General features: G+C 36.5%; 1 protein-coding gene across 1 annotated transcript in view; it reads right to left on the bottom strand.

Moving 5' to 3' along the window:
- The window catches only part of ROCK1 (Rho-associated, coiled-coil containing protein kinase 1), a 62674-nt gene that overhangs the window by 28712 nt on the left and 17877 nt on the right, over positions 1-16085 (bottom strand). The window contains exon 2 of the mRNA XM_009695942.1: positions 3515-3596. Within this exon, the coding sequence (XP_009694244.1) occupies positions 3515-3596 (82 nt within the window). The remainder of the gene's footprint in view (positions 1-3514; positions 3597-16085) is intronic.

The raw sequence follows: 16085 nt of genomic DNA, 5'->3' as shown, positions 1-16085 counted from the left end.
AAAAAACTATGCAAAAATTTCATATCCAGCATGATCTTGCTTGTACACTGATCAGTGCAAAATTATTTCTGGATAAATATGTAACACATTTGAGGAAAATATCATATCGTACACATACAAGACACTTGAAGAAACTATTTTTAAAAAGATAAGCTTTCACTTTTCTGCACTTTTATTATTCCCAATACTCAAAAGGGTAGATTTTCATTTAAAACATGCAGTGGGAATAACTGCAATTATTTATATAAACCTGTCATTCTATAAACTACAATAATTTACAAAGTCCCAGTGGGCAGATATTCTAATTCCAAATTTGGTCAAAGATTAAAACAGTCTATTTTAATCCATGTGGGTCAACGCTGGCATGAGATTACATGGAAAAGCTTCTTGCTTCAGTATTTCTAAAAGCAAGGAACATTTACTAAAACAGACACATTTCTAATAAAATAAATTATGCAATGGTATTTTATTTTCAAAAATAATAATCCAGGCCTAAAAGCAAAGTTTAGGAAAAAAACTAAGAACAGAGGAAGAGAAAGGAGGAGAAATGCCATTTTTTTAAGTTCATATTTTTAAAAAAATGAGGTGGCAGATGACAGAAAATTACCATTACATTTCTACCTACACTGGCCATCAAAAACAAAAGCACCATATGTATAATTAAAACTCAGTAAGATTTTATTACCGCAACAGGAACAAACATAGCTCTGTTTGAATAAATACTCTGTGGCATTACTGTCTAATGTAAAGCCATCCCTTTACAATGCAGCATACCACTAGCTGATTTCAATAAACTATATTAAAGTCAAAAATTCTGACAAATTACTTCACACAAGGATCAGAATACTCAGTAAATTAAAAAAAACAATGCATTGCCTTATTTGGTCCTGGTGAAAACTGACCTATAGTAGAGGGTGAGTAAGACTGCATGGAACTAAAATGCAGCAATTCTCATGACAATTTTCTAGTCATTGTTAACTTACTGCCCAGTAATCTCACAACAGGAGGTCCACCACCTCTGAATGAAAAATCTTGACATAGGTGCAAGAGAAAGCTAGGCATGATATGAATGCTTTAAATGGTTTTCAATTACAAGCCTCGCCTATGGCCAACAGAGAATTAAGGAAAATACATTTGAAGAGCAATTTAAGCTAAGGATTTTTAGATAATGTGAACCAGGCTTGTCAGCAGTTGCAAATTACAACTGACTGCTTGAGACTTAGTTATCTTCAGACAATATGTTACAGTAACAATAATGTTGGAAAAGAGCAATTTAAGCTAAGGATTTTTAGATAATGTGAACCAGGCTTGTCAGCAGTTGCAAATTACAACCGACTGCTTGAGACAGTTATCTTCAGACAATATGTTACAGCAACAACCATGTTGGAAATGTGACCTCCACTTTCTAAAATCTGTTAAACAAGGTTTATCAGGCTGCAATGTATTTAAATAGGCAGGTCCTTATCTCCCACTACCAGTGGAGGACTTGGTCAGTTCACGCTGCATGAACAGGCCGGGTAGTTCCCATGGCAAACGACCACATTCCCCAACTTGCCCTGAAGTTTGATTATAAGCTTAGATGCTGTCTTGAAATACACTGAGTCCCTGCTGCAAAGTAGGGCTCTTGACCATTTTGAATATTGATTTCTTTCTTCTTTTAATTCTATATGGTAGAAAATTAATAAGGTTCTACATTTGCAAAAATAACCTTCACAACCTTAGGCGGCAGAAGCAGATTTTGGAGGCCCCACTAATATACAAAGAAACCAGAGAAAAATAAGAGGGGCTAAGGACTGGCTTAAAGGGCAATCAGTCTATAAAATAAAGGAAGCAAACTCCCATTTTATTTGCAATCTAGAAATTTATTTTAAAGTTCTAGAATAATGGTGCAAACTGTTTGGACAGCTAATACTGCAAAAAGATATTTTAAACAGTTTTCTATTAGAACTAAAATAACATGAAAATGTTCCTACATGTCTATGTATTCTTAAATAGAAATTCGAGACAAACTAGACTGCACAGCTCCCTCTAAGGCCACTACTCATACATCCACAGCTTGCTTTCGTATTTCAGCAAACAGCAAGATTAGTGCTCTAAAGGCAGTTTGAAGTGAAACAATATGGTCTGTTCTCCACCTTCATATTACTCCAGGTCACATCTTACACAGTATATAATTTATAGCTACAAGATATTCATTATCAGACTGTAAACATAAATTTTCCTTCACTCAGCCTCAATTGCAAAAAGTGAAGCTCTTTGAGACTCACTCATGATTTCACTATTCATAAAAATTACATTCAAATTATCTGTTGCAATGAGTATTTCCTTTGCCTAATACAACTTCTCCCTTCTCCAAGAGTTTCACCACACCTTCTCTGTAAATAACTGAGTATACAAAATGTGCATGTAACACAGTATATGGTATCAAATACAGTTTGAACTGTGAAAAGTTGAACTTGGGCCTTCCAGCAATCAGCCTGCGTGCAAGTGAGCCATGAGCTAGATCTAGTGGACTCATCTATTCCCACAAATAGGGAATAATATAGAATAAAATCCACAAATTCACTATTATTGCTTATAGTTGTACCAACTATTTGAAAACACCTGGAAACAGAAACAAAACCACCAATTTCAATGAAGCATAGACAAAAATTACTTTAGTCAAATTACTTTATATTTGGCACAAAAGCCATTTATTACAACATTTAACTGAGATGCTTAAGCTTGTAAAAATCCAATAACATTAGTTTAATTTCAAGGCTTGCCCATTCAGTCCACAAGCAGAAACAAGTCGCGAATCAGCAAACGTCTCTGCCATGTTTTCCAGAATTTGTCAGTTTGGCAGACTTTAGAAAAGATCTCTTAAATGCCTTTTAGTTTTTATTTATGAAAATTATGGAACTATGGCTTCTGTAAAAAACTGTGCAGGAAAACTGGTAGTGGAAAAATACAGGTCAAATACAGGAAGGAATTCTGCAGACACATCAGCTGCATGCACAAGTAAATACAGCAGCTATGCACCTTAAGAATTTCACAGGCTAAGGAAAAGAGACCTTTTATACTAAAAAACGGCTACAAAACACATGCTCCAGTTTGTCAGTAAATAACTTTTTAAGATGATTTCTTGACACTGTATACAAGTTATGTCATTCGACTGTTAATTGCTTATGATATATTAGTACATAAAATTATAAAGCAAGATATGGGAATCCAGAGGGGTGCCAAGAACAAAGAACAAAGGCCTTGCTCTTAAAAGTCTTCGTGCCACTGAAAACAATGTCATTTACAGTTGCAACAAACGGACACTCAGTTGCTGGGGATTAGATTTGTATAGGTAGCTGTCAGTTCTCACTGGGAAATAAATAATCAGATACTTAAAACAACTTACACCCAAACACTTAATGTACCCTAAATCCCTAGCTGCCTTTGAAAAAACTAGAACCGCTTTTATTTCTTATTTTCATTGGTATTTATAGTCCTTTGTTATTTAGCAACTGAAACATTAAATACTTACACCTGTTTAAGAAGTTATCAATGTTTTTGTTTTTTCTTAAGGCAGGAAAATCCAAATCATATACCAAAGCATCTAATCCATCCTGAAAAAAAAACAAAACAAGCAAAATTAAGTGTTTGGAAAAATAATTACACATGCTACTAGCTGAAGAGACAAGATAAAAACTGTTGTCCCTATCAATTTTCCATCCAAATGAAATCATTCCCATTTATTTAATGATTCTGTCAGCAGTTACATGAAACAACTGTTACTCCTCTACTTCCATTGGACTCTTCAAAACTTAATTCCCACCCATCCCAAAACAAATATACTTCTATGAATTATTAGCTACCTTAATTAGGTCCACATTTACATGAAAAAATTATTTTTTCCAAACATGAAAAGAACAAATAGCAGTTCTAATAAAGTTCAACAATGTTAAAAAGTCAAAATGTATCACACAGTAGGCACTCAAACATTAAATGGCAACTGGCAAATAGGACAATGAGGGTAACTTAATTCCAAGAGTCAACCCCCACATTTTATTCACTGAATTCAGAGGGAATCTTCACGAACAAGGTATTGGCTTTATACATTCTCACTTAAATCTAGGAATGAACAGCCACAGGCCCATCTGGCATTACTACCATGGAATACCTCCCTATGAACAAAACCAAATCAAAACAAAAACCACCAAAAAAAACAACCGAAGACGACAACAACAAAGATGATCATTGTTTTAAGGTCTTGTTAAGTGCCATAAACTTCCCAACAAAAACAAAACAAAACAAAACCCACCAAAAAAACAACCGAAGACGACAACAACAAAGATGATCATCGTTTTAAGGCCACAAACTTCCCAACTTAAATTTTGAGTCTAAATTTTACAACAGGTCAGTGGATTGTATCCTTTCAGAGAAAAACTAAACCAGATATTTTGGTTGAAAACCACAAATATGGTATCTAAGTAAAATTGATCAAGTATTCTAGAGAATTATATCATGAAGATTCAAATAGCACTAGGGAGTCTTCTTTCTCAACTAGGTCAAGTTTAAGTGACAACTGCAAAAATACAGAGGAAGGTCATAAAATACAAATTGATGGATGTTAGCAAAGCATGCCGGGGAAATACTGCTATTTATTTGTCCAATTCGTACCTATGTGTCTGTGCTATCTGTTATCAACCTGTTGGGAGTGAGGTATTAGACCAGATATATCTTTGATCTGATCAGATCTGATTAGACCTAATTTGACTGGTTTCAGCTTTTATAAAATTCTGCAATACAGGATTGAAAGCTGATCCATCAATCTTTGACTGCTACATCCATCAAGTAATTATGCTTGAAGAAAAGCTAGAGTATAAGCTTCTTGAAAGCTTACTTTCCAGGAACATGTATTAAGGAACACACTTGATCAAGATTTAAAAATTAGTCTTTGATCCCTCACTTCAATTTTAAACCTATTTCCCCCCCCTCAGTCTATAGGAGATTTTAAGTTATAAAAAAATCAAATGCTATCAAAATAAAAACTATTTATAAGGCTTGTAGTCCTCACTTTTGAAGTATGTGACATAGAAATTATTTACTTTGGATATAATGAGAATAAGCAGTAAAATCATGCTAGAATTTGAAAACAGGGGTAAGGAAGTAAAACTGCAAGGATAATCAAAATTACTTTAAAGCATGGTTGTTATTAAATTTGTTAATTTCACAAAAACATTCCTGTTTTAAGTTACTTCTCCATACAGTGGCTCAGTTTGAACTAAGAAATGAAAATGGTAAGAATCAGATAAGAATCAAGAAAAGTATCACAATATTTTCACAGCACTTAAATAAAGCCAGGTTTTGCATCTTGAGTGTATTACAGGATCATCTTTCTAGACTTACACTGATGATGAAAAAGGAAAGCAAATGGTAACGAAAAAAATATTTAATGGGTCAGTAATATAAATAAGAGAGTAAGAGGCCAAGAAGAATCTGGTCTCAAAACAGATGTAGAAATAAAGTTATGCAGGGTAAGTGCAACTTAGTGAGAAATACTTTGTAACCTACTAAAAGACACCTTTTCCAAAGATACAGGAAATATCCAGGACATCCAATAAAGAATTTCAATTCTTTGGTAAATTCAACAGAGAAACCATGCTAACTACTCGTACAGGAGTACAAAGCGCCCTGAGCCCCGTGCTGTGAGAAGCAGCAGGCACAGAACATCTACAAGGCTCCTAGGTCACATCCAGGGATTTTTAAAAGCAGATGAGTGATGGTGATGAATTCCCAAAGTCTGGAGTCCATTCTGCCCTTAAGCCTTCAAATCTGTGGAGTCAATCAATTTGTCCAGGGTCACACAGCTAACACAGAAAACTTTTCCACGCATCAAGCTGAAGCACAACAAGATTCCCCAAATCCTGGTTTGCTCTGGGGCAATGCAATTACCTGCTTTGTTTTTGCTTCAAAAGCCAAAATTCAGTCTTTTTCTTTAGAGAAGGGGAGATTTTAAACACTAAACACAACAATATAGGACAAATGTGAATATTTACAAACTTTTAACATCAATCTTACTTTTGTATTGTACTTTTTATTTTAAAATATTAAAATAAAAGCCTATGCAGAAAAAAACAAGAAGTATAAATTGGTTTATAAAAGCAAACATAGGACTTCCACTTACATCTCACATAGTAACAGTATTTCAGAGGTGATTAAAAAAGAACAAAGGAAAAAACTTCCTTTCTAATGTCCTTTACTCAAACATTTTCATGGTCTGATACAGTTTTTTCTATATCACATTTATTTAATGAAATAATCAGTAGTTTTATAATCTATTTAAAATACCTCATTTTATCCTGAAATTAAAGAGAGGCATACTAGGGGGCCATTACACAGTGCAGAGTTCTTCCATATGAAACCAATGTTTCCACATATTCTATTGGTTTCATTTCATTCATTACTACCCCGCACATACAAGTTTCAAAAGAATACATACATGGAGCAAACTCACAGGTCAGTCTGGATGCACATACTGCCTCCAGAGATGACGATAAGGGTGTTCAGGAAAGAGGACATGAACAAGTCCAGCATATGGTAGCACTGCTCTGGTGTAGTTGTGAGCCAGAAATGGCACTGTCACAGTTAACAGCTCCAGCCAGAATTTTCTTCAGCGATTTTGTCTAAATATTTTCTGTATTTGTTTGAGTCTCTTGCATTTACAGCATCATAAGATATGAATTCCACCACCTACAGGCTGTGTGCAAGTGGACCTCGTTCTGAGCTTGCCATTCTTCAGTCACAAAAGGAACAATGACTCTTTACCCACCTGCCACAAGACACAGCTTTACACACTGCCATCATTTCCCCCTTGGTCATCTCTCTTCCAATTAGCCTTCTATGAAAGCTACTCCAATTCTCATCACCACCCTCCAGAGCTTTTTATTTCCATTACATACTTTTTGAATCAAGGTGGGAAACTACAGATAATTAAGTTGTGAGCACACCGTAAGTACACAAAGCAGTGCAATGTTTCCTGTTCTGTTCTTCATTAAATTTTAAGTTAACTGAAATATCTGGTTAATTTTTACAGTCACTGTGTACTAAACTGATTCTTTCACAAAACCAGGTACTATAAATCAAAGCAAGTTCAACATTCAACAGCACAAGTACATAAAGATGAGAGGTTTTACTCCCATGCACTCACTCAATATCCATCAATGCTGAATTTCACCTAACACTTTTAACCACTCAGGCACCAATCAATACTAATTTCTCCTGTGATTTGCTATAGCTTTAATTTTCACTACTCTATCATCATTAATTAATCATTATTCACCATTTTAGATCACTTATGGTTGTGAAATAGCACAGATCTGTTAGACTCCATTACTGATCTCTCTGTTTTGAGTAAGCTGATCACCAGCTCTCACTTCATTCATCCACAAAACAAGCCTAGCCCAAAGCAGTTTAGTTCTGACAAAAAAAAAACACTTAAATGAAGAGCTTCATCAAAAGCTTTTGTTCCTCAAATGCAGCAACTACTTCAAGGAACTCCACAATGAACAAAACTTGACTTTCTTCCACAACAGGTGTTAGCTCTTCCCCATCACAACACCTGTGGGCTCACGACTTCTGCTACTGGGCTGGGGGCCCCTCTGTTATCCACAGGACTATATTTACCATCTTCCTTACCACTGTTGTCAAAACAGTTTTAAGTACTAATGTAGATAAATGCTACGCTTAAACACACTCTTACGTGCCTTAATGAGACACAAACAGGTGCAAAAAAGACAGATAAATATCAAGCAGTCTCAGCAACCTTACTGTTTGTGTCATTTTGTCCAAAAAACTTTTCTAGTACCACTTTCGCGTGAGAGAGATCCTCCAGCATGAACACTGTAAAGAAGGATTCCAGTATGGAGACTCCTCTAAGCTTCTTTCTGAAGCAATGTGCAGAAAGATCTCTGCAACAGCCTTTTCCTTTACTTTCCCTTCAGTTTTTCTAAAACTATAGAATGTAGTGACATAAAAGTTATCGTTAACTACACAACCTATTAGCATTGAATTTCTCAGGTTGTTATGCTAACTTCTTTACATTAGCTTCCTCTAAAATGTACTGGTTTTCTTCAGTTTCACTTAAGCAGTCCCATATTAATTGGATTTTTTTTCTCATATTTTGGTCTATACCCATTTCCAAAGTTTTAATGCATCATACTGCCATTCCTACCATGACTACACTGGACTGCCTCCCTCTGTACCTGCATTCCTTAATCCCAAAACTCACTACAATTATGTAATGCTGGTTTTATTCAGATGTATAAATTAATATTAATGTAATTTTATAGTAAAATTTACTGTTAGGATATTTCAAAATAGACTCCATCAAGCAACTTCAATTCAGCAAAACATATTATCTCAGGATTCATAAGTGATATAAAGTGAAAAATATAGTATATGATCTACATTATCAGGGTGCACTTATAGCATCTTTGTATTTTGAATTTTTTACTTCATACACATTACATTATGACATAGTCTCATCTAGTGGAAGCATATAATAAATAAAAATGGATTAAAATCAGTTGAAACTTTGTTACTGAGACACTTGTTTATTTTACTATTTATCTAACATTCAAGGAACTAAAAAAAACCTTAATGGGTATTACCAGCATACAAAATTTGCATTCCTTGGACCGACTGGCAGTTACTCAAGTTTAAAATCTTTGCTACTTTTCCTTTTTTGGAGAGACCAAAGTAAGTCTTAAGATCTACGGCTCTTAACTATCCGTATTTTAGTTGCTTTTATTGTAGCCATTTTCCTAATTATTTCTATAGTACTAAAGCTTCCCTCCATAGAAATCAACAAACCTGACTGATCTTGATTTTCATGTGTTCACCATAATTTGTGATAACGCCCTGTCATACATAAGTCACCTTGGCGGTCAACTATCAATACTGAGAGTGCCTATTTAAGTGCCGTGAGAAGCTAGTTTTTATTTCCTATTTTCAAACATGCATGAACAGTAATACCTCAACTCAATCATAAAAAAGAAAAAAATTAGAAGGTTCTTTGACCTGTTTGAATTATCAGATCTTTGAATTGTCAGAGGGATCTGGAGAGGCTGGAGAAACTGGCAGAGAAGAATCTCATGAAGTTCAAGAGAAGGAAACGCCAAGTCCGGCACATGGGGAGGAACAGCCCCAGGACCAGTATAGGCTGGTGGGGAGCTGGAGGCTGACCAGCTGGAAAGCAGCTCTGCCAAGAAGGACCTTGGGTCCTGGTAGACAACCAAGAGACCAAGAGTCAGCAGCGTGTCCTCACAGCAAAGGCAGCCAACGGCACCTTGGGCTGCATTAGGCAGAGTATTATGTCAGCAGGTCGAGGGAGCTGGGCCTTCTCCTCTACTCAGTGCTGGCGAGGCCACACCTGCCCTGCCGTGTCCAGAGCTGGGCTCCCCAGTACCAGACAGACATGGCCATTCTACAGCAAGTTCAGCAAAGGGCTACAAAGATGATTAAGGGACTGGAGCATATCTCATACTATGAGGCTGAGGGAGCTGGGACTTTTCAGCCTGGGGAAGAGAAGGCTTGAGGGGGGAAATATTACCCACGTGTATAAAATGGGAGGGAATGAAGAAGATGGAGCCAGAGTCTTCTCAATGGTGTCTACTGACAGGAGAAGAGGCAATGGGCACAAATCAAAAACATGACATTCCATCTGAACACAAGAAAACACTTTTTTTTTTTTACTGTGAAGGTGCTGAAATACAGGTTGCCCAGAGAGGTTGTAGAGTCTCCATCTGTGGAGATATTCAGAACCTGACTGGACACGGTCCTGGGCAACCTGCTCTAGCTGACCCTGCTTGAGCAAAGGTGTCAGACTAGATGATCTTAAGAGGTCTCTTCCAATTAAACAATTCCATTTTGTCTACACCACCAACCTATGCTTTTGGTTTGCAGAAAGGTAGTTCCTGCAGTCAATTATCCTATCAATAATACCCTTTAACTCTCTACCAGTGGGGCAAACGATAAACAAGACGACCTTGTTACAAGGCTTAGCTTTGCATGATTCACATTTTTCAGCCCTCCAAGTAAGGCCACAGCAGCCATTACTTCTTTGTGACAACGACAGACTTTCTGATGCTACTGACTGAATCAAGAGAAAACCTTGGACCCCTCTCTGAGACTTAACTGTTTTGGGGAATATCCTACTGCCATTTCATTGGTAAGGAAAAACACACACTCAGGACATTGCCTTTGGTGCCCAACACTAATAATTTTTTTTTAATTAAAGCAGCAAGTGTAAGTTTGCCTGAGAAACAAGTTCTAAATAGATCTATACAACTCACTAGTTTCAGGCAAGAACGCTGTTTGAAAGGCACCTTTCAGGCCAATACCAATAGTGCTACCTTTATCTATCTATAATCAAGTACACAAAAGATCCCTCTACCTAGTTTTAAGTTAATCACATTTATTTTGCTGTCCAGAGAACAGAAAACTGCGATTTAGTACTTTAAAGCAGACAAGTCAACGTAGACAGAGTAAGACGCTTCACTTGAGAATTTTCATTACATTGTTAGAATAGGCAAAGTACACAAACTGACATACGAGCCTGAGTATAAGGCACTTAATTCATCACCCATTCTTGTTGCCAGCATAATACAATTCTACAGAGCTCATTACTTCTTAATATCTTGCAATGCTCACAGAGCTTTTGCAAATTTAGGTTAAATATATAACCTTTCGCAAAGAAAATTTAACTCAGTAAAGATTTAAAATCTCAATGAGGAGATCTTGAAACCTCAAGGCAGGATTATTGAAACCAGTATGGATTATTGATACACACACACGTGTATATATCAGAATACACACTCTCACTAACACCAGAGCCTGCAGACCTCTGAATATTGTTAACATCCATATTAGCACTGAAGGAAGTCTCAGGTACAAGGCTACAGACAGCTATACATACAAGTAGTAATGCTCTTTCATAGGCACGTAGTTTTTCCGGGTGTTGCTGTTTTTCCTCTGCAGCAACAAATCTTACCACCTGAAACACCTCCTAAAATAAGCCAATATAAAATGCAGCACAAATCTGTGAAACCAACTCGTACACAGTAAGCATGCAAGAGTACTGTCAGTATGCAGTACAGGTACAAGTCAGAGAACCTAGAAGCCTCAGGCTTCTGCTAATACTGAGGGCAAGTCATACTTCCTTCACACCAGAGCCCCTCTCTCTCCACTGACTAGATGCAGGAACCTTGGATCCACAGATCTGTTCTGAATGACACCCATTCAAGGCACTATTTTATGCTTGAAGTTATGGAAAGTTCACATTGTCTGAAGATGCATTCCAGACAATCTATTTTAGTGGGGTTTTTCTTCTCCAAAGTCAAACTTCTAACACTACATAACAACACTGATTTCACTACACTAAGATATTTTATTGTGGTTAATAGTCTTTACATCCAAACTTCAATTTATTACATTAATGTTTTATTATTTCCATTTAGCATCATATTAATTCCATTTAGTATTACATCTTTAAGAACAACTATGAGATAATAGAACAGTGTCTCCAAGGAAGATGAAGAATATAGACCAAAATATCACCAAGAACATATTTCAGTAAAACTTACACAAACAGGTACAACAGATACTGTTTGAAAATAGTTCAGGGAGGCGTGTAACAGCAGCAAAAGCTGATTGCTATTACATCAAATTATATTATTTCATTTCACAGCAAGTGAGATCTCGGGATATTCACAGCTTATTTTCCTTAAAGAAGGTTCACTTGCATGGGTTTATATGCTCTGTGTGCAAGTTTTACGAACTACAAAGCTTCTACACCAAACGCGGCACATTCTGCCATCAATAGAATACCTTACACAAAGAGACTAAAACAGTTGTGTAATTATCTGGAAGGCTACATAGATTCTTGATATTTTAATGTGCAGAAAATAAGAAAATAGATGGCTTCAGGTTTAAATGCTTTATCAAGAGACTAAAACAGTTGTGTAATTATCTGGAGGGCTACATAGATTCTTGATATCTTAATGTGCAGAAAATAAGAAAATAGACGGCCATATTTGTCTCATGTTAGGATTAAATAAAGCATAAGTACAGCTTCTTAAAACTGCCCTTTTCAATAAAACTTTAGTAAATGTGTTGAACACAAGTACACTTAAAGCATACATATTTAAATAGCATTAAAAGAAGAGGGAGTACTGGTAGTTAGACAAGTGACTGATGTTTACCCCCGTGGAAGCAGCACTCCACAGTCACCACAGCACCTGGCACTGGGAAGTGCCTCGCAGGCCTGGGCTTCCCAGCTACTGTAAGAACTGCAGCTGGAGACGAGCTGCCAACCTGATGGACAGCAGGGTAACACTATCCCGGCAGGGAAAAAAGTGACCTCGCGTCCTTTCGAGTTCTCAAAGTTACCATATTCACCAAAAATACAAGGCAATCCCGGTTCCCCCACCTAAAACGTACAGTAACTACTTAAGAAAATTTAAAAAAAAAGCCAAATCTCACTGGTAAATTACATCAGCAGAAGCCCTTTGAGGTCCCCACAGCTTTCTTGGTTATCCTGGAAGGACAGATTCTTCCACAGGCAGCACATACAGATTTACCACTTCTGGTTTAGAAGTCCTAACATCTTCATTTTAAACACACACACTTATAATTTAGATCAATGGGAGTCATCACTCTAAGGAACACTCAATAGAAAGCAAAAGCAAGATGGATAAAAATTAACACTATAGATGTAAATACTGGTATATAACTTCCCTTTAATAAAATGGTATAGAAGACAGACAAATCAGAGATATGAAAGAACAAAGAGAAACTGTTCTAGTCCCAGCTCAAAAGGCTTAGGCTTCTTTGGGCATCAGCCTGCGAGGAATCAGGTAAAGACTTCAATGAAAGGAAAGCAACTGCACAACTCCGGTAAGAGATGGTGCTATTTAGCAAGGGAAACAGAGCCCCCTCCACATCTGTTGCTTGGGAAATTGCTGTCTGCCACTCAGATTTTTTCCAGGCAGGTATCCATGAAGCCAGACTTCAGGAAGTAAGCTTTAGTCAGTTGGACAGGATGAGAATTAGCAAGATACCAACATGTTCATAAGAAGAAACATAACACGTTATCACAAACAACATAAATAAAAGCGCATTAGCTGTTGTAAAAGCTGTTTAATACGCAAAGCAACTTTAGATCTCTCAGCTTAACACATTACAGTAGAAGTAGAGTAAGTTCTCCCATCCACACCTTAAATTGCTACCTCTAGCTGCCCCGCTATACCTTGGTCTGAAAAGTGTTTTGCTACAAAAAAAACCCAAAAACCAAAAAAAACCACCCCACAAACCCAAAAACATTACCAACAAAGTTTGCAATATAATAAGCCAGTAGAAAGGTAACTAATTTTGGGGTACAGAAACAATACCTCATCAGCCATATAGTACCTGTTCTCACCTGACCTAGACTATGTTTGCTGCAAACAAAACTGTGTGTTAACTATAGACACAAACAATAAGCTATAAAACAATAAAAAGGCAAGTTCTATCTTTAGCCTTGACAACTCAGTCTCTGGAGATTATATTAGTTCAATAACTATGCTTTAGAAAAGACTTTCCATGAAGCTATACCAAAGAAAAAAAAAAAACAACAAACCTCTATTACTAGTAACACCATCTAGCCCACAAAAAAGAATAGTGACTGGAGACAGAGGCTAGACAAACTTGAGAAAGACAAAAAAAGTACTTAATTTTTTAAACAGAGGGCAGACAATTAATTGAATAACTTTCCAAGAAAGACTGAGAACATCATCATTTTTCCAGCAGTCTGGAAACACTGCACAAAGTCTCCCCTACCCCTCCACCAAAAGGGAAATTCTGCCCTAAAACTCTAGAAGTCAAAGCATTTTTTCAATTAGAGGTGAATAGTCCAAAAACTAAGGTTATGAAAGAATTATACTAAAAGCACATAGTAGAAACTGAAATGGTGATTTGCAAAGCTATATGCCTTTCCTTAGTGTCACATGCAACCCATAGTCTGCAAAAGAATAAAAATATACCGGAAGTGGAGCACGACTCCAGCAGAGTTATCGACTCTGAGAAGCCTCTCTGATTGTGCAACCTCCTGTCAGAGCTCCAGCTACATTTCTGCAATAAACATTCCATCACAAGCAATCACACGTCAAACAGATATTTGAAATATGCAACTAAACAAGAACTTAACACTACTTTAAGAATTTGTGCATCATTACACAGCTTCGTAACGCAAACCCTAGCAAAGTCCATGGACGACTTTTTCATGTATTGATTAAAAGAAAAGCTTCACTTGCAATAAAACAGAAGATTTATGTACACGTAAAACCAATGTTTTTATATATTTATTCTTTTTTTCCATGATGAATATAGCCACAAGAATGATTTTTTTAAACGGCAATAAAAATGCCATGAAATTTATTTCAGATATAGACAAGTTACTTCTACTGTCAAGGACTAAAATTCTTGAAAGTTGTCAGGATTTTGTTACTAACAGGAACCAAACAGCAAGTTTTTCACATTTTTCAGGGCTTTGCACTGCTAATATAGAAAAAAGCACTTCTGCTAACAAATTGTTTCCAGATTCCAGAATTAATTGCGTTAAATTTATAAATTGACCTACAACAACATGCTTTTACCCAGTACCTTTAAGCAATTAAAAAAAAGAAGTGTGATAAAGAGACATGCTCTTTTTTTCAAAATCCACCTTTAGAAAAAGTTATAACTTGTACAGATAATGCCATTAGTAACACAATTTTTAATTAATACTGGATGTTTAAGCGTATTTTCAAGCCACTAATAGTGACTACTTTCAGGTCAAGAAATACTGCAACAATATTTAAAACCAAACTCTTCTAAGCACTCTTTTTATCCTTTCTGACACCATAGTACAGTCATGACTAAAATCTTGAATGCTTTGGACTGCATGTAAGACCAGAGGTGTAAACACAAAATCAAAACCCAACATGAACACATGGTTCCATATTCAAGCACTGAAATGACAGAACAGAACCAAAGCTGGCCATGGAAACTTAGGGTGGCTTTTTCCAGTTGCCAGTTCCTCACATGATAAGCAGTAAGGATTTTATCATATGTAACACTGCAACAATACAAGTCAGTTTACCTGGGATTTTTCAAGTACAGTATTTCAAGACTAGAGGAAGAGAGGAAGTAGTATAAATTCACCAGTAGGATCCAACACTTTCAATTTCAAAAGGGCTCAGAGATGTGATATATTAGGTTTGCAAGTTCATTTAGGGACAAGGAAATAAGTTTTTCTGTGTTCCTTTCAAGCCTTGAGACTCAAGCTTGACGAATCCTAAAGCCATTGACTTCATATACCAAGAAACAAAGTATTTCCCAACATTTCCAATACAGTTGCTCAAGCACAAGACACAGACAGCAGAACTTCGTAAAACAGTCGTATTCAGCTTTTAGAACACTGGGTAGTTTCACCAAGTTTACTGCTATCATACTATGAAGAATACTAAAATTCTAAGAAATAGCTGAAAAACAACTCTTCCAGCTACACTGGTATGAAAGACTAAGTCAATTCGTCCCTAATACCATTCTTTCTACACAACACCTCAGAACTTGGGAAAAACATCCCCTCCACTCAAAGAGGATGCAGTAGATTGATACATGTCCTCCAAAGGCATGATTTTCTTTCGGATTTAGAAGAAGGGAGAAAACAAATTGTAGCCCAAGAGAAAAGAGAGCCAAGGCTGTCTGGAGCACTGCCACTACCATGGAATCTTGTCAAAGTCTCTCCTGCCTGTCCTTACAAGGGAGCAAGGCTGAGCTTGGGCTGATTAACTTAATCTCCACAGGAGATGAGGGCAAGCAATATTTCTGTCACACAATAAAAGCCTGCCATGAAACAAATCTGAGCACACTAACATTACATTTTCTGTGCCTCCATCCCACAGACCATTTTGAGTAGCTGTCATTTAGTTTCTCATAAACCAGCGAGCAAAACTGAATGAAACATGTTTTCTAAAAAATAAAACAAAAGCTAATGAAAGGTTATGTTTGACTTGCATCCAACTTATACAAGATTT

The sequence above is a fragment of the Cariama cristata genome, unplaced genomic scaffold (genome assembly GCF_000690535.1).
Source record: "Cariama cristata isolate BGI_N322 unplaced genomic scaffold, ASM69053v1 scaffold7212, whole genome shotgun sequence".
Lineage (NCBI taxonomy): Eukaryota > Metazoa > Chordata > Aves > Cariamiformes > Cariamidae > Cariama > Cariama cristata.
This window is presented reverse-complemented; position numbering and strand designations above follow the sequence as displayed.